At 36.6% G+C, this 18,100-nt stretch overlaps 1 protein-coding gene across 2 annotated transcripts in view; it reads left to right on the top strand.

Moving 5' to 3' along the window:
- The window catches only part of col4a2 (collagen, type IV, alpha 2), a 280,817-nt gene that overhangs the window by 174,787 nt on the left and 87,930 nt on the right, over positions 1-18,100 (top strand). For both annotated transcript variants that reach the window (XM_039745915.1, XM_039745914.1), the window contains exon 20: positions 2,520-2,672. In XM_039745915.1, the coding sequence (XP_039601849.1) occupies positions 2,520-2,672 (153 nt within the window). The remainder of the gene's footprint in view (positions 1-2,519; positions 2,673-18,100) is intronic.

Genomic DNA, 18,100 nt, shown 5'->3' with positions numbered 1-18,100 from the left:
TGGCAAAAGATTCCAGCCTTTAGTTTGTTGAATATCAAGGGAAATAGAGACTCATAAAACAAGCCTAGGAACAGAGTTTCATAGACTAGATCTTAAAAAGAAGAATGAGTGTTTTTGAAAATGGCATAATGGGTTGTGATGCAAAAGGTAGATTTGCTTTAGATGTTCTTAGCTGTCAGGTTTAAATACCGTTGCCAGAAATTAAGAGCAGCAGATGAAGTGAGGAGGATCTTGCACCTAAATAACAAAATAATAAAGTTGCTTACTGAGCATTTACAAAGCAGGAGTAGAAAGCCAAAGCAAACTAGGAGTTCACACCACTTAAAAATAAATTATTAAAACACAAAGTAACTCAGTTTTAATGACAGGCTTCATGCTCTTAAATTGCAATGCAGCAAACGTACAGCATTCCTGAACACCATGGGCCAGACAGTGTTAAAAGGTTTATAAATAAACTCTTTCCTGGCCCAATTAATAGATGTAAAAGGAAATAATCCTTGGTGTACCATTAAGAACAGTTATGAACTTGACAAAAGGAAGTTCTGAACCGTCATGCAAAATTCTTACAAACTTTAATCAGTACAGATTATGTTAACTTCATTAATGATGACATTGATAATTAAAGTTTCAGATTGCAAAGTAATCTTGCAAACTAAGTATTGCAGTGTCAAACTTCATTTTTCTTTGCACAATACCACTTGAGTAATTTTAACCTTTGTGTGGTATTATTTTTTTTTTACTCAGCTGGTATTCAGGGGTTTGGTACACCCACAGTGTTTTTGGGTTTTAATAAAAACTGGAGCACCCGGAAGAAACCCATGCAGACACAGGGAGAACATGCAAACTCCACGCAGGGAGGACCCGGGAAGCAAACCCAGCTCTCCTTACTACCACTGTGCCACTAAAATGATGTCTAAGACCATCTGAGCAGAGCCTATCTTTGCTATACTGGATTGATTTTGGAAAGAAGCCACATACACAGAGCTATTTATTGTGTCCCTTCTTGTATGTGCTCTTTGAAGAAAATGAGCCAAGGACATTGAATCTCAGGTTGAAAAAAAAGTTGTCTTTTTCAGGAATGGGTCCCACATATCCAATAGCCACACAAGGATTAAATGTACAGTATAACCGAACAGAAAATCTTAACTGTAATGTCTAAATTAAATCCTGCTACATGTCCTATAAAAACAATCTCAACAAACTTGTGAGAAGCTTTCACTACTCTGTTAGCATCCACTCTTTCCTAATGACCTAAAAGTTCAGTTATAAGATGTTTGTTGAGAAGAATCACTGCTTAGCCCATATATGCTTAATAATTGCATACCTAATTTAAATTTACCCTTTCATCTAAAATATTTGAACAGGTAGTCCCAACACAGCTTTACTTTTATCTTATGCATTGTAGTTTGCTTCAGATACTCCAGTCAAGCTTTCACACCATTCACAACACAGAAACGGTACTATCTTGTGTTATAAATTCTCTTTTGATGAAGTAAATGCTTCATTTATTATTTTGTTAGATTTATGCACATCTTTTGACATCACTGATCACTCTATTCTGTTAATTAGACTTTAAAATTACATTGGGCTCTCAAGTGCATTCCTTGTATGGTGTAGTTTGTATTTGTCAAATCAATGTCTAGAAGTGTGATAATAATACTCCAAAGCTGCATGTGTGATTTCTGGATGGATAAGAGTATCTGAAATTAGATATAGTGTCCCACTCAGACCATTATTGTTTTTACTTTATGTGCTACTGCCAAGACTTACCATTATAAAATATTGTATTGTTTTTCACTTGTGTAGAAATTATATTTATCTAAACCTTTCTTTAACATTATGGGGTGTTTCTCGTATTGTGTCCTTAGTTAATTGTACCAGTGAGTTAAAAGGATAGATAGATAGCCCTTCAATATTCTGTTTTTCAATATCCTACAATAGCAGTTTGCACAGCTCCTATAGTGCTAAGCAGTTATTACAGACCATAGGAGAAACACCCAAGATACTGGAAACCTTGGAATCGAAGAATGAGCAGATTTAGTCTTCTTTTTAGACAATCCAGAGTAAAATTCTATAATACAATTAACTAGAAATGTGAAGGTGCCTGCCTTTCTATTATAACGACCATGGAGCGCCTGTAAACTTGTTTCAACACTCTGAGCCTGTACTCAGTGAATAGCCCTGAACAGAAAACATCAATTCAATTTGACTATATAGTGTGAGGTGTATAAATAAGTATTCTGATATGTTACAGTTAGCAGCTTAATAAGTCATTAATAGAATGTTAGAAATGATTAGCTATCTCACAGGAAGTGAGTATAGAAGAAACAATCACGTTGTTTTGTTAAGTTCAAGATTCTGTCAGCAGCATTCTGAACTTATTATTACCGTTTTGATGCCTAATACAAGAAGACCTTTAAATAGAATAGTAAAACTCTGTATAGATAAATAGTTTTGTTGTTAATCTCACATAATTCTATTGATTGTTAATGCACTTCATATTGCTTTATATCTCCTAGGGAGACGTGGTAAACCAGGTCTTCCTGGTCCACCAGGAAAGCGTGGTGATACTGGTGACACTGGAGCTCCCGGATCTGGTGTTCCTATTCCTGGGCTTCCTGGAAATGATGGCCGTCACGGTAACCCTGGTCTTCCAGGAAAAAAAGGACAAAGTAAGTTGACCTATTAAACCTTATATTGAAATTAACAACACCATAACATAAACAAGATCCATCACATTATAAAGGAGCAATGAATAACCTATGTTAAATATTCATGATCTCCATGTGCATTAGGAGCAGGACAGAATTTTGATATTCATTTGATAACACCCAATTACATATGGTCCTAGATATACAGTATTTATATAGTATAGTTTATATTATATATATATAATATATATAGTGACTTGTGAATCGCTGTTTTGCACCCCAAAACAAGAGGTTGAGTCTCAGTACTTTAGCAAACCAGCTTTATTCAACTTGAAACAGGAACAGCATGGTTATTTATTGTAGCGTGATCTACCGCTCTCCTATACACAGACACAGCAGTCCGGCAGTGTCGGGGCCAGATCAGTGGCTAAGTTATACTATTCCCTGCATTTATAATGTTCATTGCATCAACCATTGACAACAGGCGCTTATAGTGCAACCGCAATCAGCTCGAAGTTGCTTCTGCGGTAAGCCGCTCCAGTGCTGTGAGCCTGCGGTTGCCCCAGCAACAGATAAGCAATCTTCCACAGACACGGTGATCGTTCTTTGAGACGCTCTTCGGTGTGTCACCTCACAATATATATATATATAATATACTGTGTGTACATATATATAAAATACTGTTTGTGAATGTTCCAAAGTCAAAGGCCTCATTTATAGTGCCATTGTTTGATCAGCTATATCAGAAGTACAGTGTAACTAAGTACTTTAATGTATACAGTCTAAGTATTTTTTTTTCTTACCTGGGGCAAATATTATTAGTTAACTTCAGCTACTTACTTTTGGAACATTCTACATATAGTACTTGGTGGTGTTGGTGTGAAACAGATTATAGCAGAACTCTGTTTTAAAGTGATTTTTGGTGTTATAAATGTGATTCAAAGTCAATTTATTTGAAGCTGAAAACTGGTAACTATCTGAACTCTCCATTAGCATCAAAGCCTAAAATTAGCACTGCCTCAGTTTACAGTGGATTTGAATCAATTTCTACCAAAAAAAAACAACAAAAGTTACAAATTACTTTTACAAATTCAAAAGCACCATCCTGTTCTCTTATCACATGATGGAGACAGCATCTCCTTCAGGTATATAAAAAACCGTGCCTCATTCTGTTCGGTCGTTACTTGGCTCCATCAGTTAATTTTCAAAAACTCAAGGCTATGCACTTATAAAAAACAGCATAATCAAGTTTATCTCAGATTTTTGTCACATATAATCAGGCTTGCCAGACACTTGTTTCAAATCCCACCCACTTGTCTAGAAAAAGTAGCCCAAAAACAGCCCAAGGGATGCCTTCAAACCTCCAAAAGTAAAATAGATCAAAAATGGCATTACTCGTCTATAAAAAGTCAAAAACTAAGCTTATTAATCTTTAGCAACAAAATATTCCTCCGGTAGAACGTCATCTTCTTGCTCGTAAATGGAATAAATGCTTGTGTTGAATTTAGCCAGCATAGCTGCTGTTGTAATAAATCCATTACAACAGATCCCTCTGCACCCCATGTAGCTTCTAATGCGTAACAAAGCTTCCAGCATGCCTTGCTGAATCCTGTTTCTCAGTTTCGTTTTAATCAGATTCATTTGGGAGAAAGTTCTTTCCACTGCTGCATTACTGAAAGGCATTGACAACAAAAGTAAACAAAATGTCCACGCTGTAAAAAGTCAAAATCCCCTGAAGCATCCTTGTGATTTGCAATAGTTATCCAAAATTGTTCAACGTTGTTATCGCTGAATTGTGGCCATGACACTGTTTTGATTTGCATCCACTGCAGCTCTAAATCGCCCAAATTGCCTGTGTACAAAGGCAAAAATGACAACTTTGATAGTTGTGATTTCTGTGGTCCAAGGACGACAGAAGGTGACAGATTGGCCAGCGACTCCAGCTGTTGCACATTTGTTGGCAGTCTCTGACGCAGTTTCCTTAGGAGTTCCAGTAGATAATCACAACAGCGTTTTTTAATTTTCTCTGCCAAATTGCGGTCAATTTTGAATTCCTGCAAAAGCAAGCTGAATTCTGTGCCAAAGTTCATAGCTGCTAGGGGCAGATTGTTCGAACAATTTTCCGGATCAAAAGTCATTGTTGATCTTCAACATGTAAATGTGGTTGGTCTCATAATTCGTTGAAGCATGTTTTGATAAAACGTTAACTGAACAACTTTACAGGACTTGCTTTGTCTGACTCAAATACTTTGTTCAGTTCCTGTAATATGGGGCGTAAAAACAGCAAGTAAAGTTTGTTCTCCGGAGAACTGAACATCTGATACAGTAGCTCAACAGTGTAGTCACGCAGTTCGTCTTTGACGATCTCAAAATGCAGCTTCAGTTCGTCGTACTGATCAAGAACTCGCTGAATGCAAGGGGTGATAGATAGCCAACGAGTATCTGATAACTTCAAAATCTTTAGTGGTTCTTCGGCAACATTAATGCACTGGAATAATTGCTTGTATTTCATCTGGCGAATTGTACTGTGGGCAGACCGGTTATAGGTCTTTGATATCATGAAACCAACATTTCTTGGCATCACCTTCAGTGCATGTGATGAACTTAGTTGAACTCAATGACATATACACTTGATGTGTACTATTTCAGGGCAAACTTCGCAAAATCATGTTATGACTGAATTGTTTTTACCACACATGGCATTACAGCCATCAGTTGCTAATCCCAAGCATTTGTTCATAGGCAGCTTGTTTGACTCAAGAAATTTGGAAATTGCACTGAATATTGCATCTGCTGTACCTGATTCAAGCAATATTATTCCCAGAAATGTTGTGACAATAGAATTTACCGAAACCACTGTAGTATTGCACCATCACACAGAGCTGTTTTTCTAGGCTAATGTCTGTACTTTCGTCAATTATTAAGGAACAGACAGTCTCCTTACCGTCTAACTGCAGGAAGTCTGAGATTAATTCTTCATTCACTGAAGGCCCAAGAACATTTTTGATGAGTGCGGAGCATTTCGTTCAGTGGAGTGCTATGTCTTTACCTGAGATCTCTTTAACAAGCTCTCCTATGTGATCTACTGTTGCTATACTGGAATGGCAAGCCACATGAGCCGCCAGCTTCAACTCTGCTATTTTGACAGTGTTGTCTACAGTTTTTATATGGCATCCTACATCAAGTAATGTCCGTGCATTTGAAAAAGGCGTGGCATTTTGTTTGTACTTTGTTGTTTCAGCATGATTCACTAAATCGGCATGATGGGCACGAATGTCACATTTGCAATACCGACAGAAAACCTTAGTATCATCACCAGGTACTCTGCATATCCAATCCATTAATGTGGCTTCTTTCTCCCAGTTTTTGGTGTATTTCTTTTCATACTTTGACCACTTACTCATGATAACTACGGGTGAAAACAAAGAAAAACGCACAAGGTGATTTCAGTTGATTGAAATAAAACAAAAAAACACACGTGTGTACACTCTACAGCAGCCACTCAAGTAAGTAAGCGATGTAGCACCTCACATATACTAGGTTTTTTACTTGAACACAGCATGCGTTTGTAGTGCTGCTCTTCAGTTGAAAGCCGAAAAAACACAACCCGCAACTGCTAAAAACTTCCTGCAACGAGCTTTTGAAAGCAGCTCAATTGGGCGAGAAAACCGCAGACCAGGCAACTATGCGTATAATAAACACCAAGTCCACTGAAGCAATCAGCAGTGCTGCATGATATTTTTCCACATTTCAAACTGCACTCATTTGACCAAGAGTACCCTTTGTCCCCCTCTCTTCTAATCACGCTTGATCCACAAATGGGGAAAACGTCCCTATGCTTCAAATGCTGTCTTTAAAAAGGTAAAACTAGAACCCAAGATCATAAACGTTGGGAAACACTGCCCTAAGAAAAACACAGTGATCCAACAAGAAAATGAAATTGCTATCCTAAAGTGGTTGAGGAAAAATATAATGCAGCAGCTGCTATATTTGATGACGTGCTACTTTTATCGATGCTTTTATTTAAACTTTGTGAGGACTGATGCAATCGTCTGGAGCAGCTCAGTGGCTGATGGCAATTGTAGTCTTCACTTCAGAATTTGCACAAGGTTGCAGACAAGATGAAGACAATGGGGGAATATATATTAAATACCTTTCTTAAAGGATCAGTGGTGCAAAATTGACCACTTTCACAGCCACAGTGCCTACCAAACACTCGGTGAATGTGTCTTCTTCGAGATTTGCCAAACTTTGCTTCTTTCACTTCTCTTCTGCAGATAGGTTTCATTTGCATAAACCTGCACACCCCATCTTTTTGTGCAATCACGATGAGCTCTGTGGTGAAACTTGGGGTGCAGAAACATTATTAACAATAAATAGCAACAAATAAAAGTGTGTCAGCTAATTTGTTTTTTTTTTTTGCATTACCAATTTTCAGTCAAATCAATCAGCATGTTTGAGATTTTGCATTATTTTGCTTTCCTATTGTGGGAGGTGTTTATCCCTAAATATTGATATAATTAAATGTTCTTTCTTAATGGATACCTAATAATAATAATAATTCTTTACATTTATATAGCACATTTCTCACTACTACCTTAGATATACCATCCAGTCAAATTTCAGTTTATTTAGCTAAAAGGGAAATAATTTTTTTAAATGATTGAGTAAATGAGTCAGTCAGTCAAGTCAGTGAACTTTGCATTATAGGTAGATTGTATCACTCCCTGATGCTTTTTCTCCAAGCGTCACAAAGGATCAGTAGAGAGATAAAGAGTAGGAAATAGAGAGTACATTATTTGACCCAAGGGGAAAATGTAGGGGTTACACAGTCAGCTAGAAATAGGAATAAATATAGCTATCCTATAGTTTACGGTTCACGGTCCTAGTTACTACACTACACCTGCCTAATACCTTCTCAAGTATTAGAACAGAGACTTATCAGGTGAGAAGAACATAAACATTTCCATCAACTCAGATAAATAAATGTGGCTTTTTCAAACAGAATTTTAGATGACTACTTTTTATGCTTTTAGAATATCCAAAAGTAGATTTTTTGAATAGCTGTGAAAGCGTAAATTCCAGATAGAGTTCGTCTGTGTTGGAGCTGTGCCTAGTATGGCTGTCAAATTAGCCTAAAAATTAGGTTTGAATATTCAATTTAAAAATAAGTGAATATTTGAATATATTAGGACTTAGGTTAATGATTCTTGACGTTATACATGTACATTTGCATTTTTATATATACTTTATCATTATGGTCATAGTTACACAGCCAGAACAAACGCCAGCAGGTTAAAAAAAAAGTCCTACTGGTACTCGGGCAACTGATATTTAAATACTGTACATGTCACAATATGTTTGTAGTGCAGAGACACCAGCTGAATGCTACAAGAGCCTCTCAACACCGTCTTGAACTAAAAGAGCAGGCAAGAGGCAGGCAGATCAAATGCAGGCTCGATTTTATTATATTTGAGGTGTCCAATGGGCAACGGCAGGGCACTGTTAATATCACGGCATTCAGAATAAAATGATTACGTATGGACTCACCCAGAAGAGCAGCTCCTGCATGGCTTATGGGATCATCTTCATATCAAGCCAGAGTCCACACAATCTGTCTACTTTTATTAATCTATCCTTTACAGATGCAGAAATATTTTAATAAAGGTGGCCTGAACATTTTAAATTACACCTCGCTGTTTTGGGCATTGTGTGTCGAATCGGCAGCCACGTAAAGTGGAACTAGTTCCAGGATGGTTCTTTAAAGTGGTGATTTTGAAGAATATTTCTGTAATTAAAGGAAAATCACAATTATGACATTTCTTTTTCAATTGCTTTAATGACAATGTCTTGGCATTAAATAACAGTCAGAGATCTCAGGTTTAAAAGTGAATGAGACCCAATCAGATGTAAAATGATACTTTCAGGGCACCAACAAATGTTTGGAAAAACTGCTCCAAGTATACTTGTGGGATAGAAGAAAAAACTATGCTGGAAAGGGGTCTACCTGTAAGTTTTACGAATAATGATAATAAACTAACCATTTAAAATTACAAAATAGCTGATCGTCAAAGTGCAATGCAAAAACATACCTGTAAAATACTGCAGTTTTACATAGCATTTCTGGATTAACTAAATGCCAATATTAGTGCGGGTTAAACAAACAACCATGCTTGTACAATCGAATATCACATTTTGCCTTTGAATATTTTTAAAATAAAATTATATTCGAACTAGGGGGCTTACCCCCTGCTTGCTTTGTTAGCCAACCTCCCTTTTCTGTGCTACACGCCAGCCACTTCGTATCTCTGACATTCGTGTTGTGAAGAGGGGGGCTCAATGCACCCCAAGGAGACACGGTCGCTCCTCTGAAACCCCCTCTTAAACGGTGATACAATGGCAAACAAATACAGTTTTTTTTACCTCCTCTTTGTTCGATCAGCTGCTGGATTGCTGCATCTCGCACAGCGTGTCGACATTTAAAAGCCTGTAAAGCAGCTGTCTTTGTCATCTTTTCTTTGTCTTTTATTTCTGGCCCCGGGCGTGGTTAAATCTCTTGGCACAAAGTCTTGTTTCGTGGAACGTGAGTTCTTGATATTTTTTAGTTTATAATTGAAAATGGAATAGAGAATCAGAAAATCTAAAAACATCACATTAAAGTTTGATGAATTCTGAAAAGAATGATACCAAACAGGGTGGTGCAGTGGTTGCGCTGCTGCCTCGCAGTTAGGGGACTTGGGTTCGCTTCCTGGGTCCTCCCTGCGTGGAGTTTGCATGTTCTCCCCGTGTCTGCGTGGGTTTCCTCCCATAGTCCAAAGACATGCAGGTTAGGTGGATTGGCGATTCTAAATTGTCTCTAATGTGTGTTTGGTGTGTGGGTGTGTGTGTCCTGCAGTGGGTTGGCGCCCTGCCCAGGATTGGTTCCTGCCTTGCACCCTATGTTGGCTGGGATTGGCTCCGGCAGACCCCCGTGACCCTGTGTTTGGATTCAACGGGTTGGAAAATGGATGGATGATACCAGACATATATTTGTAGATTTAAAATAAGCCCAATTTAAAGCGTGACAAAAAAGTGATATAAAAATGTCACATAAAATCGCTACACAAAATTGTTGCACTTTTAGGTTTAGGATTTTATATATATATGGAGTAGATAGTGACGTTCGATGTAACAGCCCGAGTGGCTAGTGTATTACATTGGTTTTCAGTGGGGATGCTTCTTACTATCAAACAAACTGGAAATATAGACAACCAAGATATTTTTAATCAAAAGAAAAGTAATTAAGCTCATACAATAAAGTGTGTTTTAAAACAGTATATACAAGTACCTCTTCTGGTAATCTTAGTGTGGCGAAGCCAAAACACAATACCTCTCGAAGCAGTGTGGCCTATGTTAATAGAATGTTTTTTCTTTCTACAATTTTTAATTGTTTCTTAGGAGTATTGTGTTAGAAAAACGCAAATGTTAATAAACAATGACCAATGCTAGCATAAAATCAGCATCAATATTACCCTATGAAATGAGAAAAGTAATTGAAATAAGTTCCCCATCTATTTATTAATATTAGTTAAAACAACTAGTTGAAACTTGTTAAAGTTATATAAATGAAGTAAGAACTTGGAAAGGAACTGATTTATTGTATAACAAGAATATGAATGGTGCATGATGGGCAAGAAGATCAGGGGCTTGATGCAATTTTTCATAAATATCATGAGATATTGGGTTGGGTGCCAGTTTAAGGCCTTAAGCCACTGCAGCCTCCCACTTCCCAACGTCACCTGTCCATTTTGAAACCTGTCCTGTATTTATATCAGTTAGGGCAACTGCACCTTTCCTGTATTATTAATTAGTTCAAACACCATTTAGCTGCAGGTTGATAACTCTGTTGATTTGCTGTTTTAAGATGGAAGAGTATGCAAATTGGGGAATTCTGAAATTGTAAAACTTTGCACAGTGCAATCTCTGAGATATCTTAACGAAAACGGAGCTGCTTCAACAAAGTTCTTTGAAGAATAAGTGTGCCACATTTCAACAGAATTGGTCAATGTGGGGCTGAGTTGTTTTATGCGGACAAACAGACACACAACAGGTGCGTCACACATAATATGCCAACATACCTAAAAATGCATAGTTTGTCAGTAAGAACACAAAGAATTGTCCTTGTATTCAAGTGGATCCCCCAGATTCCCCTGTAAGTAAGAAATTAGAATAAAAATTTACCTTCACCTTCCTATGTAGTAAATCTATAATACATTTAACTGCTTATGCACTAAGCTATTACTCTTCTTATGTAAGTATTCTATGATTAATGTTTGTTTATGCTAATATCAACTAAATAAAAGCCAAAAAATTTTATTTTTCTCCAAAAAAACAGATTTTACAGTATATAACCAAGACATTTTATATTTATACAAGCCACTACCTGAAACACCTTTTTTTTCTTACGTGCTCATGGCCCATTGACGTAAGCAGTGTGATACAGTGACATTTGATCAAACGGGAAGTCCTCACATGAAAATTCGAGGGCCACGGGTACGCTAAGAAACATTATCTGTACTCTAAGCTGAAACCGAAAGAGCATCACTCAGTGAACTAACATAGGGAGAACATGCAGCAGACAGCGTCAGGTTCTGGTAATTGAACCCATGACACTTAACTGTAAAACTACACACCTCGATGCTTCAAAGTTACTGTATACTAAAAGCATTCCTTACAAATTGTGCATAGCATCAACCTTCATCAAACACGTCATTCTTAATAGAGTTAAAAATGTGATCAGAATCGGACTCAGGCTTTGTGCATAACGTTTCGTAAACATGAGCTATCACAGAGCCATTCATTTCCTTTTTTTATCTCATAGCTGTGACATGTAATATGAATGACCAGTCATAGACAACTATACATCATTAGAATGGGCTGAAACTCAGGTGAAATCTTTTCATTAAAACAAATTAACTCAGTTGTGACATGCTGCTCATCTCAGGGTATACATGTGGAAAACATATTTTAATAACAAAAGAGAGCAGACAAAATGGAATTTACGGATTTATTTGAAAGAAAACACTGCTGGGTATATAAAAATACCATTATTGCTTTTGATTGATTTGAGAGTTTAAATGCAATGTACACAAACAACTTCGAAATGTCACTGTGATCTGCCAGTGGAACACCTTGTTCGTAAATGGCTACTAAAACTCATTAAGAAATTCTGTTAAAGCACTGTTTTTTTGTTTTTCTAATAATTTTATTAATTTTTATTAAAATCAAATAACATTCCATACACATAATTCAAGTTTTACAAAAAAAATAAAAATAAAAAAAGGTTCTAAACAACTGCGATGGGCTGGTGCCCTGCCCAGGGTTTGTTTCCTGCCTTGTGCCCTGTGTTGGCTGGGATTGGCTCCAGCAGAACCCCGTGACCCTGTGCTAGGGTATAGTGGGTTGGGTAATGGATGGATGGGTTCTAAACAAATCAACCGCCACCCCTAAGTAAAAGAGCTAGGCCAGCAGAGTAAAACCTAAAGCTCGTAAATAGTAAATAGATACATTTATAAATGAATAAAGATAAATGGAGTAAAAGAGGGGAGAAAGCACTGTTTTTAATGCTGAAAATGTTATCAATGCATTGCAATCATTTTTTTTCCTTTGGTGTCTTAATTATTGGGAACAGTTAATGTAAAGATGAAATTTATTTACAATAAAATACATGAAACAAATTTAGGAAATGCATTCTAACATAATATGTGTTTATAAGCAATGAAGAGAGTTCAATTCCTAATGATCACTGTGTTATGTATGAAGAAAACCTTTGTAGGAAAACCTTAGCCGAAATTGGACTAAAGCAGTGAATATAAGAAAAACAGCACTGAATTATTAAAAATAAAAGTAAAATATACAGAGCCTGTTAAATCAGATTTAGGCGTTGACTATGGAAATTGAGCAGTGATGTGTAGCTTTAAGGTACATGACAACTAATAAATGGAATTTATTCATAAAAGATCTTAGAAAATAAGGGAACATAGTTTTAAAAAATCATAGCTGTGATGGACTTGTAATGCACTTGATAAAACAACATTGTCTTCAGCTAGGAGAACAAGTACGATAAATGGTATGACCATAGCAAACTGCTTTGTAAAGATTGACAGTAAACCAAATTCTAGTACTGCACTTGTTCTCAATTTATTCAAAAAAACAAACACAAATACAGTACTATATGGCAGAGATAGTTTAGCACTTTCAGGAGGAAATAATAACCTATCACAGTAACAAGCTAACAATACTGTCAATATGTACTGCTGTAAGATTGTAAGTACTATTGGTGATGTATGATTATTTTTAATTTTAAGGATTACTTCATAAAAAGCTCAAATAACTACGTCACTGGGAGCACACTAGTTTAGCACATGCTGTTAGTCATGTTTTTTGTTAAGAAATAAGGAAAAACATGGGACACACTCCGTTGTTCTCACATGCCCAACTCCTAAGAGCACCACACAACATAAGCTACACTGTTCAATTCATTTTTCATTCATGTCCCAACAACCCACATTTTCATCTAAGTATCATTCCAAAACTTTAATTTGAATCAGTTTGGTCAAACATTAAAATTGCTTTTAGAGATATTTCTTCTTGTGTGGTATGAAAAAAATCTGAAAAATGTAATAAATATGATTATAGTGTATCATTCAATGTTATTTACCTTGATTATAAAAATACTTTTGACACAGCATTCCATAGGAGACTAATGTCCACATTTAAAAAGAGGTGTGTGGGTTGAAACTTAATTAGGTTAGGTAAAAATGAAAGTAAGTTAAATGTTTAGGTGGGCCGTAATGACTGCATGTTTTTGTTCTAGCCCAGTTCCTTAATGAGAAATCAGTTACTGCTGTTGAAGTGCTTATTACTCGAGCAACTTTTTCTGCTTCAGTTGTCTATCTTGTTAAGACTCCCCACACTTAATTGCTTATTTTAGTCTTAAACAGCTAGATTCACTGTTTTTAAATACTCCTTATTAGCAATAAGATGCAATAAGATGCAAATGACAAAGAGACCAGCTGTTCTCAATCTTAACATCATTCCATTCCCTTATCGTGAAATAACAGGTTTAGTAAAATATTTGGATGGAAACTGAAGAGAAAAAGTAAAGGACAGAGAATTACTAATCTGCTTCAGGCTACAACTCATTTAGATAATATCCTTGGCAGGCAAAAAACTCTACAGTATCAGGATGACCTGACATGGCAGAATGATAACTCTAACAAGCCTTAGAATTAAATGAGATCTATTATTGGCAATAATTGGTCTCTAATCAAGTTGGAGCAAAAACCTGCAGTCAATACAGGTCTGCAGTACTGGCATTGCAGACTCCTGCTCTAGAGTCATAAAATAATCCATCAAGAAAGATATGAAGAAAATTCAGGTATAGTGAGAGAAGTGGCAAAGAAAGTTTAATATCAATAAACATAATACAAAGGGGTTAAAATACTCTGTACTCATAATTGTTACGCTAAGAGAGTAGATCTAAAACTAGACGATTAACCTTATATGAGACTTTTCACAGAACTCAAGCAGACTATATATGAAAGAGATATAAAATGCAAATAATATAAGTTATATAAGGCCTATGCTATGAGGAATACAACTAAAGGTATATTAAGCTTCAGCAGAAAACATCTGGAATACTATGTGTACCATCTTGGTATAAGCAAAAATACTTAATATTGCTACAAAACATCCAAAGATAACCTACTAGAATAATTTCCTGAACAGCACCCAAGTTATGAGCTAAGTCTGAAGAAGACAAAATCTTTTATCTTAAGCAAATGGAGATTAATATGAAGGAGCTAATAAAGGATGGATGCCAGCTATTACTTTAATATCAGCAATTGAACAAGACTAGACGAAAGTAAGTCTTGGGCAAAAATTGGTTACAGGGAACTGTGAATATATGAAACAAATGAACAACCAGTAACACCGCCAGATTTTGCCATGGTATCTGATTATATTTAACACATTTTCTGAAAGGAAAGTAAATCAGTGTATGACTTACAGTAGTGGAAGAAGGAAAAGCCAAATAGACTTTTTTAATGTTTAGAAGATCTCACTTGAAAGAGATAAAGAATTGTGAGGTCATATATTGGTGCAGCTTAAAGTGGTGGTGATGGACTAGAAGATCAGAATCAGCAGGTGAAAAACACCAGAGCAACCAGCACCAGTGATAAAGTGGTGGAGATTAAAAGAGGAAGGGCTTGAGAACAGGTGTAGGGAAAAGGTTTTAAATGAAGTGCAGTCATTTGAGAGTGTGGATGAATGGTGGGAGAAGAATAGTAAACTTGTATAGAGGGTTTGTGAAGAGGTGTTGGGTAGGACGACAGGAAGGACTCTGCCTGGGGACAAAGAGACATGGTGGTCAAACAAAGAAGAAATAGTACCAAGCAGGGAAGGAGGAAGATAGAAAAATGTATAGGGAGACAAACAAGGAGGCAAAGAAGGCAGCAGCAAGAGCCAAGGCACAGGCTTTGGAGATGAAAAACTGGAGACAAAAAAGGGAGAGAATGACTTTTAGAATAGCCAAGACTAGAAACAAAACTGGAAAAGATTTCAGTCAGATAAAGCAGATGAAAGATGAGTAAGGTGTGGTCTTAAATGAGCATGATGAGATAAAGAACAGATGAAAGAGGTGCTTTGAAAAGCTCGTCAATGAAGAAAATCCAAGGCTATTATTTGGGAATGGAGTTCTAAATGAATGGTTAGTACCAAAAGAAAGGAGGGAGGAAGAAAGGCACTGAAAAGAATGAAAAATGGAAAGGCAACAGGACTGGATGAAATTCCAGCAGAAGTGTGGAAGAGTTTAGGAGAAGAGGGAGTAAATGTGTTGTGGGATCTAATGCAGAAGATCTGTGAACAACTACAACAACAACATTTATTTATATAGCACATTTTCATACAAAATGTAGCTCAAAGTGCTTGAACAGGAGAAAATACCAGAGGAGTGGAGGGACACTGCTATTGTACCTATTTATTAGGATTGTGGAAACAATAGAGGGATAAAGCTGATGTCACACACAATGAAAATTTTGGAAAGGGTTATAGAGAGAAGGCCAAGGAGAGACCACCACAGGGGAGGAACTGTTGGGTTTTACCCCAAGGAGAGGAAACACTGATGCCATCTTTGCATTGAGACAGCTGATAGAGAAGCATTGAGAAAAATAGAACTGATTGAATACTGTATAGCATTCATTGATATGGAGAAGGCTTATGATAGAGTGCCATGTCAACAGGCCTGGAGGTGCATGAGGGAGGAAGGGGTCTCAGTAAAGTATGTGAGAATTGTTCAGGACATGTATGATGGAGTGAGGACTTTGGTTAAAAGTGGTATTGGGGTAAGAGACAAGATCCCAGTTAAAGTAGGCCTGCACCAGGGATCTTCTTGAAATCCTTACCAATTTTTACCTGGTTATGGATAGTTTGAATCATGGGATAAAAGACCAATCACCCAGTGCTTGCTTTTTGTGTTGTGTAGAACCAGAAAAGAGGAAGTTGAAAGAATGGAGAAGGGTTTTGGAATACAAAGGATTTAAAATAAATGTGAAGAAGATAGAACATCTGAGGTTTAATGATAATCAAGATTGAAACATTAGCATGCAGAGAGAGCCATTGAAAAGAGAGGTAAAGTTTAAATACTGTATCTAGGATCAGTGATAGCCCAAGATGGAAAATTGATGCAAAGATAACCCACTGAGTGTATTATGGATGGAACAATTTGAAGAAAGTGTCAGAAGTATTGTGTGATCGAAGAGTTAAGGCATAGGTAAACAGTAACAGTGGTAAGACCAGCATTGATGTATGGAGCTAAGACATGGGCAGTAAAGGGAGCTGAGGACAAATAGTTGGATGTGGCAGAAATGAGAATTTTGAAATGGATGTGTCCAGTTACAAAAAAGGACAGAATAAGAAATGCAAAAATCAGAGGTTCAACAAAAGTAGGAGAGATAGCTAAGAAAGTTTAGGAAAGTAGGTTGAAGAGGTAAGGAAAGACAAATGAATACATGGGAAAAAATGGAAGTACAGGGAAAGAGAAAATGAGGGAGGCTAAAGCAAGGGTAGATGGATAAAGTAAAAGAAGATCAGGAGGAAAAGGACTTGACTGACCAAGAGGTACAGGACTGAGCTATTTGGAGAAGGCTTATCAAACACATCAACCCTGCATAGAAGCAGGAAAAGATAAAGAATGCCTTCATACAATATCTTTCACTTACAATATTTTTTTAAAATTTAGGTGAATAGCAGAACTGTGCTAAATGTTCTGTTAAATGGTTTGCTTCCATAAAAAAGTATTCTTAACATTCTTACTTTGTGTTCTATATAATGCTCTGTGCCTATATTTGACATTAGCCAGTCCTTTCACAGCTGACAGTATCCGTGGTTATTAAACAGTGATTAATTTGATTTAAACATAGTTCCTATCTATTTTAAATAAAGAAAAATTAAGTTCCTGTTGGTGCTTACCATTTTTTTTCTTTTTCAACAATAGTTTGCGTTAGGTCTTGTTTGAATCTTGCATCTACACTTATGCTATCACTCATTGCACATCCCCAGATTGTAAATCCAACTTAATGTAATATACCATTTCTTAAGCCTGCTTAATCCAATTTGGAGCTATAGAGTGCAGAACTATATTTTGGCAGCAGTGGACACAAGAGAGACTGGCACCCTTTCCAGGGCTGTTTCCTATCAAGGCCCATTGGCAGATATTCAAAATTAAATTAAATTAAAAATCCTGTCTGTAAATATAAAAGGAGGCATAAACATCTCCTTTCACCTTTCTGACTTTTGGATTCGGTCTGTAGGAATGCACTTATCGAAGTTAGCAATACAATACACCGATATACCCAGCAATGGTCACGGCAGAAGGATTAATGTTTCATAGTGTGACTATCCCCCATATTTTTTAAATCAAAGGTGCACCAATATCTGTACTCAAAACTGTAAGCCCTCATGCAGTATAAGATGGCCCAGTCATAAGATATGCATGTCTTGCTCAAATGTTGGCATCATTCTTTACCATTTACCTTTAAATCAGGGTTCTGAAACTAGGTTTTCGATAGCTTCCTGAGTCTGCTCCTTCTTCAGTCTTATTTCTTAACCCATTGTGTTTGATATCAGACATCTTAATTTAAGAGAGAAACTTGTCCTCTCACACAACAAGTTTGATAAAACATTTTGGTGAGTAATCAGGCAGGAGAAGAGCCGCTCATTGTGTCATGTGTTACTCTTCAGCTAATGCTTGAAAAAGGAGCATTCTTCTACAGCATGATCAGAATAATCAAAAAAATAAAGAGTAGAGGTCCATTTTATAAACAATCAAATTTACTTAAAGTGTCAATCAATGCATACGTATACTGTGGTTGGTTTGTTAGTTTACATGTCAGTTAACTTAGAAAACAAAA

This window comes from Polypterus senegalus, chromosome 2 (assembly GCF_016835505.1).
Source record: "Polypterus senegalus isolate Bchr_013 chromosome 2, ASM1683550v1, whole genome shotgun sequence".
Lineage (NCBI taxonomy): Eukaryota > Metazoa > Chordata > Cladistia > Polypteriformes > Polypteridae > Polypterus > Polypterus senegalus.
Note: the sequence above shows the minus strand (reverse complement) of the source record. Positions and strands in the feature narration are given on the sequence as shown.